The 20,155-nt window shown below is 38.1% G+C and overlaps 1 protein-coding gene across 9 annotated transcripts in view; it reads right to left on the bottom strand.

The window, feature by feature from the left end:
* Positions 1 to 19,771, bottom strand: part of fbrsl1 (fibrosin-like 1) — a 333,834-nt gene extending 314,063 nt beyond the window's left edge. For 3 of the 9 annotated variants that reach the window (XM_056263916.1, XM_056263913.1, XM_056263911.1), the window contains exon 1: positions 14,669 to 15,887. In XM_056263916.1, coding sequence (XP_056119891.1) covers positions 14,669 to 14,941 — 273 coding nt within the window. In that variant the 5' untranslated portion in view covers positions 14,942 to 15,887. Of the gene's footprint in view, positions 1 to 14,668; positions 15,890 to 19,753 lie in introns of those variants that run through there. The other 6 variants (XM_056263918.1, XM_056263917.1, XM_056263920.1 and 3 more) reach the window with 5 other exon arrangements.
* Between the last annotated feature and the right edge of the window lie 384 nt (positions 19,772 to 20,155).

Raw genomic sequence — 20,155 nt, forward strand, 5'->3', positions numbered from 1 at the left:
GAAATAAATCTGTGTCAAGTTTGGCATCTTGTCAGGTTTTCAGTTGCACTGGGTTTGTTTGTGTGCGTGTGTATCTGTGCGAGTATGTGGGTAGCGGTGAGCACTGCTGTTTTTAGCAGTCTGCTAACAAACTGATTATGTTTAACAAGATGTTTTAAAAGCCATCACATACATACTTGAGGTGCTTTTAGAGAGAGAGAGAGAGAGAGAGAGAGAGAGAGAGAGAGAGAGAGAGAGAGAGAGAGAGAGAGAGAGAGAGAGAGAGAGAGAGAGAGAGAGAGAGAGAGAGAGAGAGAGAGAGAGAGAGAGAGAGACAGAGACAGAGACAGAGACAGAGACAGAGACAGAGACAGAGACAGAGACAGAGACAGAGACAGAGACAGAGAGAGAGAGAGAGAGAGAGAGAGAGAGAGAGAGAGAGAGAGAGAGAGAGAGAGAGAGAGAGAGAGAGAGAGAGATGGAAATAGACAGACAGCAACAGGAAGAGAAAATACAGCAGGCGACAGAGCGTAAAACTCTGCTGCCGTTGCTTTCTGATTATTGCAGAACTATTTGAGATTTCCATTTGGAAACCTTGGGAACGTGCAAGTGCATAGTGTTACCAAAAGCTTTTGAGATCATGTCTGTTTTAGTCAAGTCCTTGACATTTTATCAATTCAATTTAAAGGAACAGAAAAATTCTGTCATGTACACTACCGTTCAAACGTTTGGGGTCGGTAGGATTTTTGATGTTTTTGAAAGTAGTATCTTATGCTCACCAAGGCTCATACAGTACAATTGTGACTTTTACATATTTTAAATTGTAATTTATTCCTGTAATAAAGCTGAATTTTCAGCATCATTACCCATTACTCCAGATCTTTCAGAAATCATTCTGTGCTGATTTGATGCTCAAGAAATATTTCTTCTTAGTATCAATGTTGAAAACAATTGTGCTACATAATATTTTTGAGGATGCTGCAAGGCTATGGGATAGTGTACAGTCAAAAGATTGTTAAATTGTTAAAGGGGACATATCATGCTAAATCCACTTTTTTAGCCCGTAAATGCATATTGTTGTATATTTGGAGTGTTTATAAGTACAGAAAAGTTGAAATTAGTCTCTTCAGGTGCTTCGTTGATATCTTTATATTCTGTTTTGGTCATATTTTGCAACCTGTTTCCGATTTTTCTATTCTCTATGACGTTTTTTGAACTATTACGTCTCAGTATTTGCAGCGGAACTCCCAAATAAGGACATCGACTCCCAGCCCAACACTTCAAGCAATCCGCCATATTTCTCACTGCGATTTTGTAGTCCAAGCTCAAGGATGCAGAAGTTACGAGAGGGTAAGTCAAAATGTTCGGTTGTTGGATGTAGTAACCCACACGCTTCATTACACTGTCTCCCAGCATCAGAACCTCTTCGAAGTGCCTGGTTGAGTTTTATTTTTCACGGAAATGTACCCACATCTGTGGGTTAAGTCATTTTTGTGTGCGCGAAGCACTTCAAGGGTAACTACTTCAGCAACCTCCGCCAGTATAAAGAAGGATTATGCATGGTTCTGTACTAATACATGGACAGGTTTGTAAAAGGACTGCCAGTGCCAGGTAAACGTAAAGCTGGCAATGAATCTATTTCAAACGTCGCAACTACCGAAACACCTAAAACAGTAAACAAACGAGCTGCGCGATGCAACAAAACTAAATAGAACCCATTATAATCAGTGATGCTGTTTACACTGGCTGCAGCGAGACACGACACAACAAATGCCAGAAAGTAAACTGATGCCCCGTTCTATTTCTGACGTACTCCAGCGGTCGTGCAACTTCTGACACAAAGGACAAATGGATTTTGCAATGTTCACTTTGTCACATCCAGTAGGCTGGAGCCTCGAGATGGCCGTCACATCCAGTTGTAGACAAAATAAAAGAAAATGATGCATACCCAGTCCTTGGATTTACAAGTACAGTGGTGAGTAGAGAAGAGAGACCACAATGTGTTGTGTGCCTTAAAATATTAGCATCTGACAGTATGAAGCTGAACATGTTAAGACTCCACTAACATTACAAACACAAAGAGAAGCCAGTTGAAGTTGAGAAGTTGTAGTACAGTATTAATTACAGTGATTCAAAGAAATCCTCGAGGATTTTGCAAGTAAGGTCACGTTTGAGAGTGTCTTTATCTGGATGGGTGTAGATGGGGAAAAACTGTGGCAGAAAAAGTTTGGGAACCACTGCTCCAACACCTTGGGAAACATGATACACGTGAAATTCATTCCAGGTGTCTTAACCGAAAGAACTGTCCAGAGAATTCAACAGCCAAGTGAATAGACGTGTGAACTTTAAGAATGCCCGCAATGCGGTCAGCACTCTGGATCACGAGCTAAAGAACCGTATTTCTGCCGGCAGCACTCTAGAAAATTTCTAGGAAGATTTCAAAGGACCATACACCACATTTTAAAGCTGCGTGTGAAGTGTGTACGTGTACCACACCCATGTGTCAGCAGGGTTTGGAGAGATTATTGCAGGGCTGGTGCCAACCACCCCATCTCCCCTACCCCATGGAATGCAGACCAACAAATAAAATAGGTGTTGTGTAGTACAATATACAGCTAGGGGTGAGAATCACAGTGATTTCCGAGTCTAAACAGACATGCTTTGCACTTTTCCAAAAGCTTCAGGTCAGGAAATCACACAATTAGCAATTACTTTGACCAAAGCTTTGTTATATCTCTCTCTGGCTCTGTGAAGCGTTAAGGCAGTGGCGTTGAGACAGAAACACTATTGTGCTTTCTGCACTAAACAATGGCTCTTATTTAGCCTGTGGGGTCCAAATGTGTGTTAGCTCATTTACTTTATGTCTGCCAAAAATTCCTGATATGGATCCCATTACAAAACCAATAAACAGCCAGACAGTGTGCCAGTTCTGGAAGAGCACGCGGAGGCGTACAGAATAAACCTGCCCAAGGCACCCTGCTCGTCTCACATGGGCTGCAGGAGCCCAGCGTCTTTGAAAAGTGAAGTGAAAAGCTCTTAAGACCAAACCGAGGTGGTCCTTCTGTATCCTCTAGGAAAAAGAAACTGCCAAATCAAAAAGTATTAGTCAGTTTCAATAACAAAATAATCTAACAACAATTTAATCGTTCACTCTCCACTTCACTAAAAATGTGTTAAAGGGGTTATAACATAAAACATGTAATAAGAAAAAAGAGAATAGAAAAACAACGGTTTAGGATGCATTCAATTAATCAAAACGGCAGTATCCTGAGAACCAAGTCAGCATATATGTCTGAAGGATCATGTGACACTGAAGACTGGAGTAATTATTTTAAATTGTAATAAAATGTCACAATATTACTGTTTTCATTGTATTTTTATCTAAAGAAATGCAGCCTTGGTGAGCATAAAGAGACTGAATATAAAAAAAGCATCAAATTGTTAAAATTAATGGCTACAGTGCCTTTGAAAAAAAAAACTAATAAACTATATATTGTCAAATTGTTTTTCCTTGATCGTTTGAAATGAAAGACTATGAAAAGATGCTCTACCTTTCAAAAACACTATTGGAGACAAAACTACAAAAACAGCTTTTTGAAATCGATGGTTATGACAATGTTGTTACACATTTCACATTCAAAACCTTTAATGAGGTATAATAAGCTTTAAAATTACAGCAGCAAAAAAAAGGCCTGTTTAATGTGATAAAGGGCCGTTAGCATGGGCCATTTAACAATTCCTGTTAAATTATTTAACTATGTTGGTGGTTCCCAAACTGGGGTACACGTACCCCTGGGGGCATGTGAGGTGACAGAGGGGGTAGGTGAACAAAATGCTGAGTCTTGCCGTTCATGTAATTCTACCCCCCTTTAAAATAACATTAAAACGGAGGATGTGTTTCTAACAAACAAAATGCTGCTTCTAGTGTAAAAACAGGAAAATGGTAGCACCGTAAAAGGTCAAATACCTGATATCCAATCAAATTACCAAATTATCTTTTGTGGTCAAAACTATCTGCATTCGCACAAGCAGCGTGGATATGATATGTTATGTGCAGAGTATGCGGTATTAGCAAATCACACTACATTACTGCCGTTCTCAACAATGCACAACATTACTGCCGCTCAACAATGCACAAAGTCAGGTTGCAGCACTGGGTAGCATGAATAACAAATATAGACACAGATTGTGCATAGAGATCGATTTAAGACAAACAAAAAATACCCTGTGTGTAAATGCATCTATGCAGCTTGTGCTACTGCAGTGCAAAGATGGCTTTTGTTGGTAATGATTTAATTTGGTTAAAATTTTTGATTTAGTTTATTGCTTTATTATATTAAAAATTAAATTAATTGAATTTTACGAATTTGACATAAAACATGACACATACAGGGTTAGAAAACTTTGCCTTTATAAAAGGTAAAAAGAAAATGCACCTGAAAATCCCTTTAAAGCGCCAAATATTGTCCCTTAATTGAAAAAATGTGACTGCAGTCTAAGTGGAAGAGAGGGGGTACGCAGAAGGATATTATTGTTAAATGCCTCAGGGTACACCACTCTAAAAGTTTGGGAACAATGAACTACACCTCAAAGCACTGAGAAACATGGACTATAGCTTTCACTGGGTATTACAGACCTCACTGGGTAAAAGGATCAGGGAGAGGACACAAAACGGTCATATAAATGCAAGAAACATTGATGCAAGAAGTATTAGCATTAAAAGTGTTATACGATCACCCTATGCAAAGCAGAATTCATGATATGGCATTCATGAAGTGTGGCAAAGCCGCATCCATCACTGCTGTCACCTGATGTCTCGTCACTAGGGTCAAATCTGACAAAAAAAGACAATTTTCCAGTAACAATACAGTGGACTCGAAACTGACGGCAGTCGAACACAACTGTGTCCCTCCCTGCAGACTAGGGTGTTTTTCTTTGATTTCCAGTGCAGTGTCACTCATGTGCTGTGGCAGCAGTGTGTCTCTGTGTGTGTGTGTGTGTTGCAGTGTGCTATTTCCAGCCTCAATACAGCCAGACAGTGAGGGCCTCTCTGTTGCTCAGTCGAAAACCTACAACATCAACATAACAGCTGCTCCCCAACTAAAACCATTTCACCACAAGAAAAACATGCTGTATTTATTGCATCTAATGGCATTTATATGGAAAAAACACAATGCTGTAGACACCCTACATAGTATTTCCAAGACAACAATTCAAACTAGATAATACAAAACTAAAGCCATACTTTAGAACAGCAGTTCTCAACTGGTTTTGCTTCAGGACTATAAAGTAGCGACCCAACAAACAACCAAAATTGTTTATCATACAACAACAGTGATCAAAATGTCCTTAAAAGTCAAACATCGAAATTAACTGATATTACCATGAACTCTATTAGCCCACCAATATGCAGAATTATTAACATGACAGAGTGGTATGCTTAAACAACAGCGGAAGTGTGATATATAGATTGCATGTTCACGCTTTTCAGCAGCCAATAATACACCACCACACACATCACACTGTGGTCAAACCACGTTTGTCCTCTTTGCAAGTGAACACAAATTAGTAGTCCGAGTCAAACAATGAGGGGTATCACATGGTTTGTTTCCATTTGTCTAATTAGGCTAGTTCTACTAAGTGAAAGGCAATCTGTGCCAAAATATAAGGCTGAGCAGTGTCTATCTTTAGAGATTTTTCTAAAACGTTTATAACGTGGCATGTTTATTCACATAGCAAAGTACCATTTAAAGTTATTGACACTTTGGAGTGATAAAGAAACGTACATGAATGAGAAAATAAAGAGCGGGATGTACATGAGAGTTTTTATACTGTGAATAAGATTCTGTCATTTTGCACAGTATCATTATTTCTGTGATACAATAATTCAAGTCATCACAGAAGTACTGGGATAAAAGTTTATAGTTCTGATATAAACACTGATGTCTACAGTAGCGACAATAGACGCTTCAAATAAAGATGGTATCAATTACATTATTATGCCAGTAGGTGGCGACAAGTGACTGGATGGAAACATTTCAATTTTTTTTTAACAAAGTTACAAATTTAACTTGTGCGCAAAATTGGAATAGAGCATAAACATTTGCAAATAAAGCAAATCTCCATTCCATGTGTTCGAGAGAACAAAATCATCACTTCCTGGGAAATTGTCGCAAAATATCTGTAATAAAAACTAAAGTTGCTGCAATCAGGGAAGCCGCTGTGGCTATTTTTCCAAATGACTTGCAGGAAATGCACTAAACGCTGTCATGTATTCGTGCGTTTGGACACCTGGTGATTGTGAACGCAGCCGTGTGTTGATACAGTCACATGGTTGGGAGGGAATTACACCAAATCATTCTGATGACAGACTTTGGCTCAGGCATTTCAGAATAAAAAAAAACAAACATTTGAGATGCTGTAATGAAACTTATCCACTAGTTAGTCCAGTTATCAAATCACATCCACTGTTGAGGCAAAGTCACGCAAGTTCTTTTTGATGTGCATCGAGGGATTTACTCTGTATATGTCAAAACATAGTTTGTGCATGTCTCCTAATCGGATAAAAAAAAAATATGTATCCGCCTCAATTGAGCACACAAGTTATGCGAATTTTTACAATTTGTGCATCTGGCGTTTTCAAATTTATGTTTTTTTCATGCGATATCCCAAAACGCGCATAAGAATAGGTGGAAGGAAGCACAGCTATCGAATCATTCATTCAAGAGATTTATACAAAAACATTGATACTGTACATCCAGTAATGAAACTAGTAAAGTATTTATGAGTGTATTGAGTCATTTAAAAAAAATAAAAAAATTGAAACATTGTCAGAATCTCTAGTAAATTACTTTTGTTAAATTAGTTGTCTATTCAGAATTGTAGGAGACTCAGGATCTCTTTTAAATAAATATAAAAATGTGATTCTCAATTTATTCAGAATCATGCAGCTCTTTAGTTTGATTGGATGCATGTCCTTAAATGTAAAAAAAATGAAATATAGATAGCCCTTTAGAAATAAGCCAGTTAATAAAAAGATTGGCCTATTTATTTTTCTATACAAACTATTCATGATTATATATAATATTTAATTATTTGGATCGACAGTATTTTTTGGTGCTTGCTTACAACAGAACAGTTGAGAACCACTGTAACACACTGTTCTAAAATGCAGACGTTCATTTCACACCTGTGAAATTGTTGGCAACCGTTCTATAACAGTATTTCCAAGGCATCAGCCCCCCATCCAGAACTTGCCTACAGACAATAACGCCATGTCTACAATAGAATCGACCAGCATTGAGTCATGCTGTGACAGCTTGAGGTTGTCTACTCTGGAAGTGTTGACGCTGCACGTCAATGTTCACTAACCACAGATCATCTGTACGCTCGAGGCTACACTTCAGCAACAGTAAAATGGAAGAATAGCTAGGACTTAGAATTATATTCAATGGAAATCGACAGCTAGAAAAATGCACCACAAACTGTGAAAAAAAACTACACTTATATATTATTAAAAAAACATCACTTTCAATAGTTCATGGTGCATTTTTTATATACACATACCACTCAAAAGTTTGGACTCAGTAAGATTTTGAAAGAAATTAATAATTTTATTCAGCAAGAATGCATAAATTGATCAAAAGAGTAGTAAGTAAAGACATTTATAATATTTTAAAAAGATTTCTACTTCAAATAAACTATGTTCTTTCCAACTTGCTATTCATCAAAGAATCCAGAAAATCAAGTTTCCACATAATTAAGCAGCACAACCAGCTTAGCCATCACAGGAATGCGTTATATGTAATAAATATGTCATTTTAAATTGTAATACAATTTCACAATATTACTGTTTTTTTTACTATTTTTGATCAAATAATAAATGCAGCCTTGGTGAGCATGAGACATTTCAAAAACACACAAAAAAAGTTAATATATTTAACATAAAATATATAATATAGGTAACACTTTATTTTGATGGTCCACTTTAGACATTCTACTACCTATATGTAACTTTGCAACTAGCCTACATGTCAACTAACTCTCATTAGAGTATTAGTAGACTGTCTGCTTAATATCTACTAACTCTTTATTGTGATGCTCCCCCAACAGACATTCTTACTATAAGTTACTTTCCAACTACGTCAACTTATTCTACTTACCCGAACCTAACAGTCTACTAATACTCTAATATGTGTTAGTTGCAATGTAGTTGCAAAGTTACTTATAGGTAGTAGAATGTCTAAAGTGGACCATCGAAATAAAATGCAACCATAATAAATCATGTAAAAAATATCTGTAGCCTTTATAATCAAGTTAGACGATTATTATAGGTGATGGAAATAAAATTATGTGGTCATGTTTTATCAATGTCAATTTTCTTGAAAGCTGTGGCACTGTTATTATTACTTATTTCTAATTCTGTACAAGCATACCAAGTGTATCTAATCAGAATCTAAGTCTCCCACTTAACTGTTTAAAAGTCATGGAATGACGAGGGACAAGTACGGCGGAGAGCTCCAATGAAAAGCAGCTTTGGCTCGCTGGCTGTTTTTGGCTCATGCTAGAGGAAATATGATTATGCAGAAGGGGAACGGTTTCATCAGCACCTGGAGCGGTGCGTGAGAGGGGAGGTTAGGGCCGAAAATAGGGGGGGGGGGGGGGGGGGTATTTATGAAGTGAGCACATACTTTAGCCCTGGCAGGAAGTCATTAAGCTGTAAGCTAGAATACAGAGAGAAGAGCTGGCATCTGCGGCGCTGCTGTACAGACTGTACATTTAAATTACTGTTGCGTGTGTTTTTTGTAACTCGACATTTATGCGATTAAACTTGAGTCAACGTCAACGAGTTGCTGATAACGTCATTAATGAACAAATAAAAGCTCGGGTATACTTCATTTTCCACTTTTTGCTCCATCTTGCGCACAGTTGAGTGTGTAAGCCTTTCAGTATATTCCTTTGGCCGAGAGCGCAGAAAGACGCATTCAGTGTGCGTGCTATCTATTGTTTTCAAGCGCTCAAGTCACTCGCACATGCTCTGTTGTGCAGACGTCTGCGGACTCTCCTTATGACGAAAATTAAGTCAGGCGGACGGTATGCGGACGGCCAAAGAGTGCTTTGGGATTAAGCCTGAACGTCGAGCTGAGACTCGAACGTGGGTTGCTTATCCTGTTGCGCCCTCTATAGGCCATGATCAGCGTCAAACTTAAAGTTGACTGGTCTGCGCAACCCCTACTAATGGCCACTTCGTTTCCGACACGCACTATAACCGGCAATCACAACAGACTGGGCCATCTGACCAATCGGAGCAGGCTTTCAGAAAGGAGGGGTTTATAGAGACCGAATACTTTATCGAACCGTTTCAGACACTGTGATGACGCAATGTATATTATGATAAAAATGTTGTATTTTTGACCTTGGATGCATTTACATCTATTGTATGAGACCTCCAAAATAAAATTAAGAAGCTTTAAAAAAGCATAATAGGCTCTAATAATCGACATTTAGCCAAACAATCAAGATGACCCCTCTTGAATTAGCAGCAAGTGGCTGTGGTGAAAGGGCAGAGCGGTCGCTCAACTTCCGTTTAATTATGCAGATGCTGACTAACACTAACACATGTTATTCTGAACAGACAAAGAAAGGGCATCATCCCATGCAAATGAGCTTTATACATAAATGAACCAGCCTGTCCACTCAGATTTGGAGCATATCTGTTTAATAAATCATCATCATATCCAGAGAATAACGTTTTGCAATGGGTCTGATGACCTTTCCTGCTGAGGCTCGACCAATCAAGATCCAGGTTAAATCTAAAGGTTATGCAGGCATAAGAGCCTTTCATTTCACACCAATCAACAAACCGCAAATGTACTAAAACATACAAAATACAAAGGGAGGGAAATCGAGAGAGGAGGAGTGTTTGAGTGAGGAAGACAGGCCTCTGAGAACCTCTCCCATCTCCATATCTTATTTCAATGTGGGAATAGCACTCTCAGCAATTATTGTTAGTATCAGTCAGACCATAAAGGCTTTTCCCCATGGAGCCGAGGCAGCTATCTCACGTTCAGAGCAGGAGCTTGTCGACAATTGTTACGCTAATTGCTTTCACAGCAAGCGTCATTTATAAAGAAAACATGCTCTAAGACACACACAGAGACTCAACGTATGAGCGTACACACACACACTCTCTCATTACGACTGTGCCAACTAAGAAGCAATAACGTGCATGTACGACTAGGGTCGGACAATATATCAAATTGCCAATATAAGCATGATGATTTTGCTGGCGATATTAAATAAAGCAAGATTGTGGATATGACAATGGTTTTAATATGCTTTTTATTTTATCATTTATTTTCAGTCTTTCCATTATTCAGTTTCAATGTATGGATTTAAAACAATTGAACAATTTGTTTGTAATGAAAACGGTTACACTATTTTAAGATGACGTAGTTACATTGTACTTACTCAAATAAGTAAATACCGAGTAATATTAATTAACTACATGTACTTACCATAGAGTTATGTTTAGGGTTAGTTACTTGCAATTATGCATAAGTTACTGTGATTACTATAGTAAGCACATGTAGTAACGTGTAACAATGTCACCTTAAAATAAAGTGTTACTCTGAAAACTGTTCCCTATAAGTAGGTAAATATCACTGCTCTTTACTGTTTCTTGTTAAACGTTTACCGACATGGATTTTTTTTATGGCCAATGCCAATATCTTAGAGATCGGGGTGGCCGATGGATGATATAAAGTCAATATACGATATCACTATTTCATTTACAGTAAATAACACATGGTGCACATGGTTATTTTAGAAATATTTAATAAATTCGTAATATATAATTTGAACGATGAAAAAATAAACCTTTGAATCAAACACATTAATACTTTATATAGAAACACCAACAATTATTGGCCAAACAGAAAAAATTATTGGCAATGCTGATCATTTAAAATGCCAAATATCGGCCTTACCGACATATTGGTTGACTACTATTGTTGTATTGGTGTAGAAAAATAAGTAAATGCAGCAATCCATGATAGTTAGCCAATATACTCGGTCTGAAAAAAATAATAATAATAATAATAAAATCTCCCTTTTAAGCTATTCAGAGTTACTTCAGAGTAAATACACAAATATTTTGAATCTTATTAAAGAAAAATATTTTTCGGTCATATGTGCCATCCAAGTTACTCATTTTATACCCAAATATTACATGATTTCATACTTAATGTCAACAGATTGAAATACTATAATAACAAAAAAGCCAATGAAATAAAGCAGCTTAAAAGTCATCCCTTTGGTTAGATTTAGGCCTTGTTTGAAATATCTAGTCGAAAAATCTGGGGGTATGATGATTTGAAACTTGTTTGGAGAAATGATTCATCAACGCCCAGAAACAGACAGAAAACCACAACACATAACCAAAAGCCCTGAAAACAAAAGTCAGAACAGGCTCCAACAAGTCAGAAACAAGTTTATAGCAAACACTTCCATGATGTCAAAGGGAACTACCCGAGTCAAAAAGAAAAAAGAATTCACTCAAATGCTTATAAAGTGCAAGTGTTTAACAGTAATAGTTTTCTCTGAATGGGAAACCTGGGCTATAAGGTCTGCCTGTTTAAAAAGAAAACACTATTACTTAATGAGCCACTTATGACTCTTCTCAATTTCTTTCCCATTATTTTTACAGCAATTTTCAGAGAAGCACTAACGCTAGTCTGTCATTTCTGTCTTCCCTGAACAGCTTTCTCAGCCAGCGGGTGCTTCATGGAGAAAAAAAGAAAAACCCTAAATTGCTGGAAAATAGTACAAGTGGAAAATAAGCTGAATCAAACTCGGCCTTGAAAATGTTTATTGCTTACTGTTTACAGTCTTTCACAGAACATTGTGTTGTCTAACATGGAAGTCAAACAAATATTAATGATACTGACACTGACCACAATTCAATCTTTTAAAGAGCATCTTAGGTCATAGTTTTCATTTGCATTCACTTTTCTCCACCTCTTCATGTTTAGAACAGTTATCAAAAGCTTATAGGCTCCTTTGGAGCAGCTAATGTGCAAGTGTGGACACCAGCTGGTGGAGCGATTTTCTTTTATATTTCAAATTTAAGATAATAAGGCAATACAAAAACATCATGCTATCTATATAACAACATAAGAATAAAAGTTCTTCATCGTCGTTCTCATTCCCTTTACCTAAAATCACCATGAAGATGTCACATTCCAGTGTAATACTTTATTAAAAATACCTGAGCTTCAAATATGACATCGTTAGCATCGCCTTTTCATCCTATAGTGAGGTCAAAACAATGGGTAAGACGAATAGTTACACGCAGAGATCCAATAGAATAAAGCAGAAATGCAAATGAAACACTTAATGTTCACATAGCAAAATTATGCAACTAAAATCCCAACTTGTAACATTAAACCCAGAGAAATAGGCCTATATAATATAACTATAGGATCCTGTATCCAGGCACACAAGCCTCTTGGTTCTCATGTGGGGGAAATAACTGCAGCTTTCTTATCAATTAAGTACTTCATTACACCGAAGGACTTAAAGGGCTGGGAGGCATTAAGTAATTTTACTAAAACATCTCAAAGCTTCTACCACACAACATCATATCCCACAGCTGACATTTAAATCAGCCCTGAAAATGCATACACACGCAGGTAAGCTGATTCAGAAGCAAATCATTAAGTAGTAAACAAATGCATCTGATGGATTTATTTTCCTTTGCCAGATGGAGAGCTCTAGTCACTTAACCGTTCATCAGACATTCAAAATATGAGGAAAAGTTCAAAGAAAGATGCGTTTATGTGGCCTGAATGACACTGCATGAGGGTGGATTCTGATCCTCAAAAGAATCATGTCAACTAGAACATCTTAATACTTACACAAAGTGATGTGCTGTTCATCCTACAAACAACACATATGAACCAAACGGTAACGCTTCCTTTTACAGTCCTGTTACCCATGTACTTACTTTGTACTTATATAATTACTGAGTAGGTACTAACCCTGAACCTACCCCTAAACCTACCCCTAACCCATGTACTTACCATATATTAGCCAGTACTTTCTAGGTAAGTACACTGCAAGTACTGTACTGTAAAAGGAAGGAAGCGTTACCAACCAAACTGTACATGTTTATGAAAATGTAAGCATGCCAATAGTAATCATGGTAGGGAATGCCTATTTATCAGGGTATATGCCTGAACTGAGAATACCTCTACAAAGTAGAGAAATTACCACTCAATTAGCATGTTAATGTTTAAATTAACACAAACCGGCTTTTTTATTTAACCGCAACACTTTCAATAAATCACTTGATCCCGAGAGGTATGACAACTGTTTTCATAGTCAACGTAGAAGTATATCTATGTTTGTTTATGTGACTGAGCCCTGTTTTACAGTTCACTGGTCATGTTAGGCCACTGTCATTTGTCATGAATGTACTCAAACTTGCTAGCCAATAACCAATCACTTCAGCTATACAACTCTCCGTAACTCAAGGCTGTTTGCACAATGTGTGTTCCCTTGCCCTTATTATCTTCTCTATCAGTACATAAAGTTCAAACACACCACTTGATGATCAATGATCATGTCTGGGAACACACACTCACATACAAACACACTAAATAAATACAGCCCACATTGAGTGTGATGGTTTGTTTACAGTACTTTATTTGAGGAAACCTTGAGACATAATGATGCTTTTTAATCATTATGTCAATGATGTGGTCAGGGTCTTTTAGGCTTTCAAACAAATCTACTAAAATGGAATTTATACAAAAACAAGTAGAATACACCTATGATTAACTTGTTTACAATTTCTGAATGAAAAATGTAAATTGTCTAGGCAGTGTAACAGTCTTTTATTGTAACTTTACAGTGTTCAGACAGTTGGCATAATCAGAATAATTACAGCTATTTTGCTTTTAATGCTCTTTTAGTCCCTGTGTCAAGGTCATTAAGTTAAAGAAAAAAATAGATCACATATTTTGCACAGGCCAAATAAGTAACCCCCCAAAAAAACATCTTGGTGTGAGCACATTGAGACGTGAATAGGTAGCTACTTCAAGGTGAAAATTATTTTATAACTTGGAACAACAACAAAAACTTGGAACTACTAAACTTTGTCATCTCGACCAACAGTATTTGTCACAGCAACAGTACAGTAATGACAGGAACTGCATGTCAACAAGTGTCATTTATAAGAGACATTTACAGCTCCTCTAGCCTACATAAAAAAGCCCCCAAAACCATAAAAACCACAACTTCCCGATATGTCATGAATCATTTCAGCAGCCTGACAAACTCAAGTCGCTATTGTTTATCTTGTCATTCAAACAGAAGCTTCAAAATGATGCACTGTATCCAAACACTCCTGACACACTTCTGCAAGAGTGACAGCGAGCAAAATCAAAAGCCGTGACCTCTATTACGTCACTATCACTGTGTTCTGTCATCATAAAAGCTCACTGGAAAACGGAACTTCTGGAATGCGACACTGTGACAACAACACCAAACACCTGTTTAGCACCCTCAGAAGCTGTTATGTCATCACAGCCGTTCACAATCGTATAATGAACACACACAAAAACTTGAACCGTCGCAGCGGCCATAGACGGTCAGACGTGTTCAGAATATTTAAACTGGTTCTTACCTCGAGACGGTCCAAACTGACGAAACTGGCAATAGCAAATCCATCAATAATATCCTCCTCCTGAGAACTAGACTCGCGTCTCTTCCTCCGGGGGGGTCGCGGGGTTCTGCTCGAGGATGTCGAGCGTGGCGGAGCGTTTTTACCGGGACTTCGCTCCCGTTCGGAACCAGACGAGGGGCTTCGATTGCGGGTTTCCCCGGCGCGTGCCTCCCGTTTCCGTCCCCTCTCGCGCTGCGAACGGGATCTGCGACTCTGCTTCACTTTCCCTTCCATTTTAAAAACGGTGCGATGTCCTCCCCCCTCCCCCCCGTAAAAAAAGAAAAAAGACAAAAATGACACTTGATCACGTAAAAACCAGTCGATTCCACACAATCAATACAACACATCCATGTATAGTACTGAAGCCTGTAAACAATCTACAGAATGACCTTGGATGTTAAGCTCCGTAATGTGATAAACAAACAAATGTGATCCATGCAGGTTAAGGCGTGTAGCCTAATCCAAACCACAGCGTCACAGTATCGAAACGCCTCGCTTCATTTAAACAGGTGCAAAATGGCTGTTTAATTACAGTAGCGTGAATTCCACGCGCACGGCAACTTTGTTGCAATGGTATACAACAACATCAGTGTGTGTAGATACTGCAGACCGCGCGCTGTATTCATGACGCTGGCCCTGCTTTAATCTTCACCCGATTCATGACCCACTGTGCCAGAAACAAAACAAATAGGCATCCGCGTGTTTGTCAAACAATTTAAAGATAGGAACTTATTGTATCGCCAAGTTTCAGCGTGAAGAGACGCCACGAAACCATCCGAGACAACACGGTCCGCGTCAGGCTGAAAATGCTGTTATATCCCCCAAAGATCCTTCTTCAGCACACAATCCACCAAAAACAAATCATATCCAACCAGGAAAAGAGTTGGTTATCCAGCAGAGAGTAAGTTGAACACGTCCATTCCTGAACGCTGCCCGCGCGCGCTGCGGCTGAAGGGAAAGACGTCGGCGTGTTTGTCGGAATACGTGAAGCTTCGCTAAGTGGCTTTAAAGAGACAGCGGATGATTCACATCTCCTCTTCTCTCTGTTCTTGCTCGTCAGAAATCGCACTGCGAAGTGTAAATGCTCGGAGTCTAGCAAACTGACGTACTTCCGCCACTTCTGCGATTGCCAGAGGAAGTGAGCTGGTTTATTATATTACTCCGATTAACTTATTTTTTCGTGGCATGTCATTTGCAGGGTGTTTGTCGTCTGTCAGCGGGTGGAGAGACGCGCAGTTAGCGAGCTGTCAGCGGACAAATGCGCATCAGTGTAGTAGTGCAGACTGCTTCAAAAGCCCACACCGAGTAGACTCAACACTCACTCTCCCTTATTATAGCACACAGAGCTTGTGAAGTAGTCTGTCCACTGTTGGAGTGTAAAAACCTTCCACCTAGTTGCATGAGGCATTAAAAGGAAATTATTATTTTAAAAAAGACATATCTATCTATCTATCTATCTATCTATCTATCTATCTATCTATCTATCTATCATCATGATTCATGTTCAATATTTGCTTTAGTGTTTGCACAACTGACTGAGGCATTTTATGTGCAATCATGTCATTAAACTATTTTAAAACCGGTAAGTTCTGATTAACTGTGAGTTTGTACACAACTCATTCATCACATTGACATGCCCACGTTTAGATATGTGGACACAAAGCTCAAGGGAGGAAACTCACGAGACTCTTCAAGCCACAATCACCACTCACAGTCCTCAGGGAAGGCATTATAACAGCAGGAGATTACGGTGGTCTTTGGACTCACTCAAGTGCCCACAATCACACATCACTCATTTATTCAGGGGAATCCGTTATTTTCGGTTCAATTGTTGTATATGAAACAAATCAATAAAAAACAAAAATAAGGTCTCCCCAATTAATTATTTACACTTAAATGGCAGGTGGCTCATTAATAAGTCAGATGGGTTAATATATATATATATATTTTAACCATGCATATTACTGAAATCTAAATGCTAATATAAAATGTACCTACCGGTATGTAAATAGCACACATGTTGTCACAGAATAAGTGCACTTGAAATAGTATCAGTACAATTCTGTGCCATTTACTGTCATCACAATTAGTGCCGACTGTTCATTCTCAAGCACTTCTTGTAAACCTGCATTTAAGTGCACATGATGTCATGCAGCCCCAGATACATAAACTTGGCAACAGGTCAAAGTGTGTTTTTATTTCACATCTGCAGTCTGGGTCTTAGCTCATTTTTCCATATAATAATTCAACGTTCTGTCTGCAGTTATAGGCTCTTAGACACCGTGAGGTTGCCTTAAGGCAGCAAGCGAGCATCTGTCCTTTAGAGAAGACACACACACACACAGTCTCAAGATCAAAGTCATCGAGACTTATAAATGATTTATTTTACACCCTACTCTTGCAATAATGTGCACTGCTATCAGAACTACATCGCTGTGGGCTTGTCGAGTCTCATTACACTCAAATAAATCCATCATCCATCCATCCATTCCTTTCTTTCTTTTGTTCTTCTATCTATCTAAACATCTATATTGCTATCTCTCCATCTATCTATCAATCCATCCATAGAAAGAACAAAAAATGAAAATAAAGAACAGATCCATCCATCTTTCTTTCCATCCATCCATGCCAAGGAATTCAAGTAATCCCCTCAGTCATGTAACTATGTTCAAAATGTCTTGGTTACACTTGCAAAAGGTCAAACTCTGCTGGACTGTATGGGTGAATTGGAAACGAAGAGTGTCTGTCATGCAAGGTTAGGAGGAGATAGTGGGTGTCTAAGATATAGCATTATCACTGAGGAATTATAAACTGAATGTGAGATTGACTATTTAAAGAAAGATAGTGGAAATTATTGAAAGAGGTTAGAAACAGAGTTTAATTGAACAGAATGCATCACCCTAAATTAGTCATTCACTGAAATGAAATGTGAAAAGGTATACAGTAAATGTCAAAGTAAATGCCATTTAAAATGTGAATACAGCTTTATTTATTTCTCTCTTTCTTTCTTTCACACCTTTAATAATAGCTTTACGCACGAACTGCGTTGTTGTTTTGACTAATCTATTCTCAAGAAAGTCACATAGTTGGGATCACTCAAAGGCTTAGATCAACATTTTTGAAGAAATTCAAAAATGAGTTCTATTGATTTTTCGCCTCCCCGCACCTTCAAGCTAAACTAACATCCCGACAGACTGTGTTATGTCAGTTCAGCTTTTCTTTAAAGATATCTGCACAAATCAATAAGGCTTTGGCGGAGAATATACAGTAGATCCCTGCGAGAAGTGTGGACAAATTCAACATACCTGGGCTTTTGATTGATTCTGTGGAACATACTGATGCTTATCCTCTTAACAGACTGTGCGGTACTTTCTCTGATAACCATTTGTATTTTCCTTGATAACAATCTGGCAAGTCAGAGCCTGAAATCGGAGTCGGCGCAAATGTGATGACTAAACGCTCGCAGCATTTCATCCGTGATGATCTCTAAGGAGAATGTCAAAACATGATGCCCATCCTTTCTCCCTGGACGGCCCCTGTAATTGCTTCTTAAGAAAACAGTGGAACTAACAGTAGCAACATTTTCTCACACATTTCACAGTTCAAGCAGAGACAAAAACAACATATAAACACACTTGAGGTAAAACAAGGACAGACACTGTATGTACTGAGTAGAGAGTGTGAAGAGAGAAACACAGCCAGACAGAAATTCAGAGCCAAGCTATGGAGACTGTAACTGAACCCAAGTGGCTCTCCTAACTAGATCGGGTAAATAAATGATATCCGGCGTTTTATAAATTTCATGACATTTCCAAACACTTGCCATGTGCGTGTGTGAGCAAAAGTATGTTGTTTCCAAATATTACAGCGGCTATGTAAATTAATGCGAAAATCAGCTCAGTGAAGAGATAATTGGAAGAGCTTGTCTTATCAAAATGTAAATATCAGTGGGAGTAGAAATAGACAACAGGTTAGCTGCATGACTGACTGAATCTGATTAAAGGAATAGTTCACTTAAAAATTAAAATGATGTTATCATTTACTCACCCTCAAGTTGTTTCAAACCTGTATGAATTTCTTTCTTCTGCTGAACACAAAAGATGATATTTTGAAGAATGTCGGTAACCAAACAGTTGATGGACCCCCATTGACTCCCATAGTAGAAAATTAAAAATGCAATGGAAGTCAATGGGGTCCATCAACTGTTTGGTTACCGACATTCTTCAAAATATCATCTTTTGTGTTCAGCAGAAGAAAGAAATTCATACAGGTTTGAAACAATTTGAGGGCGAGTAAACAATGACAGAATTTTCATATTTAAGTGAACTATTCCTTTAAGCTCTTTAGAATAAAACTCTTGTAACTAGTGGTCAATCAGTGTGTTTTGATACTGAAAAATGAGAAATCTCGAATCAGTTTCTAAAATTGTTGTCTCGTTTCTGAGAAAATTAATTTTATTAAAATTTGGCCGCTAGTACACTTCGCGATAGACCTTATGTAGCCACGCCCCTTTTCCGCGCTGAGCTCATTGTCTTTTGACTTCCGGTCTGTATTTTCACAGCGATCTTGCCTAGTTATGAATGAACGGCTTGTTAAAAAAAAATTCCCAAGGTCCATTTGTTAAGACATATGCTTTACAATGCTTATCATAAACATTTCAATGCTCATGATAACTTTCGTTAACTCTACAATAAGTAAATCAACTTCACCAGCTAATTACTCCTGAACAGCGATGCCATAGAAATATACAGAGCAACCGCAAAAACGGAAGTTCAAAGACAATACTCTAAAGATGGCGGCGCCCTCGTTTCTCTGGTGCATAAGGTCTATAGAACGCGCTATGCGGAGGTAAAGACACTGGCTGAGATTCTACCGGAAATACGTCAGCAGCGTTCGTGCATATAGAGCCTATTGCTGGACATGATTTGCTGGCATTTTGACACTGGATCCTGTTTGTGCATGACTTCTAAGCAGAATAATGCTGTTAAACGTATAGAAAGCCTTTATGTCGGAGCGCTGGCACAGAGGGTGGTGCTTTGGTCCTACCATTTGAAGAGCTGCTTGTAGGGAACCTCGTTTGAATCTGGCCTAGGTCATTTCCCAGTCCTGTTCCCCCCCTCCTCCCCCTGTTATTTCCTGTCAGTTCCTGTAATATAAAGGCAATTAACATGAAAAAGAGCATACGTATGTGTGAAAGCATGTGAGACATCGGAGAACTGACTTCATACATCTAAAAATGTATGCACTCTAAAAATATATCCACTCATGTCAACAATATATAAAAAAGCCTCATACATTTTTAGATGTATGAAGTCAGTTCTCATGTTTTAACAGTATCTTCTTTTCAGCAAAGATGCATTAAATTGCATCTTCATATGTATAGTATTACTAACGATTTATTTTTTTAAATAAATGCTTTAATTCTTTTGAACTTTCTATTCATCCAAA

Source organism: Rhinichthys klamathensis, unplaced genomic scaffold (assembly GCF_029890125.1).
Source record: "Rhinichthys klamathensis goyatoka isolate OS25496 unplaced genomic scaffold, OSU_Roscu_1.1 h1tg000210l_1, whole genome shotgun sequence".
NCBI classification, from domain to species: domain Eukaryota; kingdom Metazoa; phylum Chordata; class Actinopteri; order Cypriniformes; family Leuciscidae; genus Rhinichthys; species Rhinichthys klamathensis.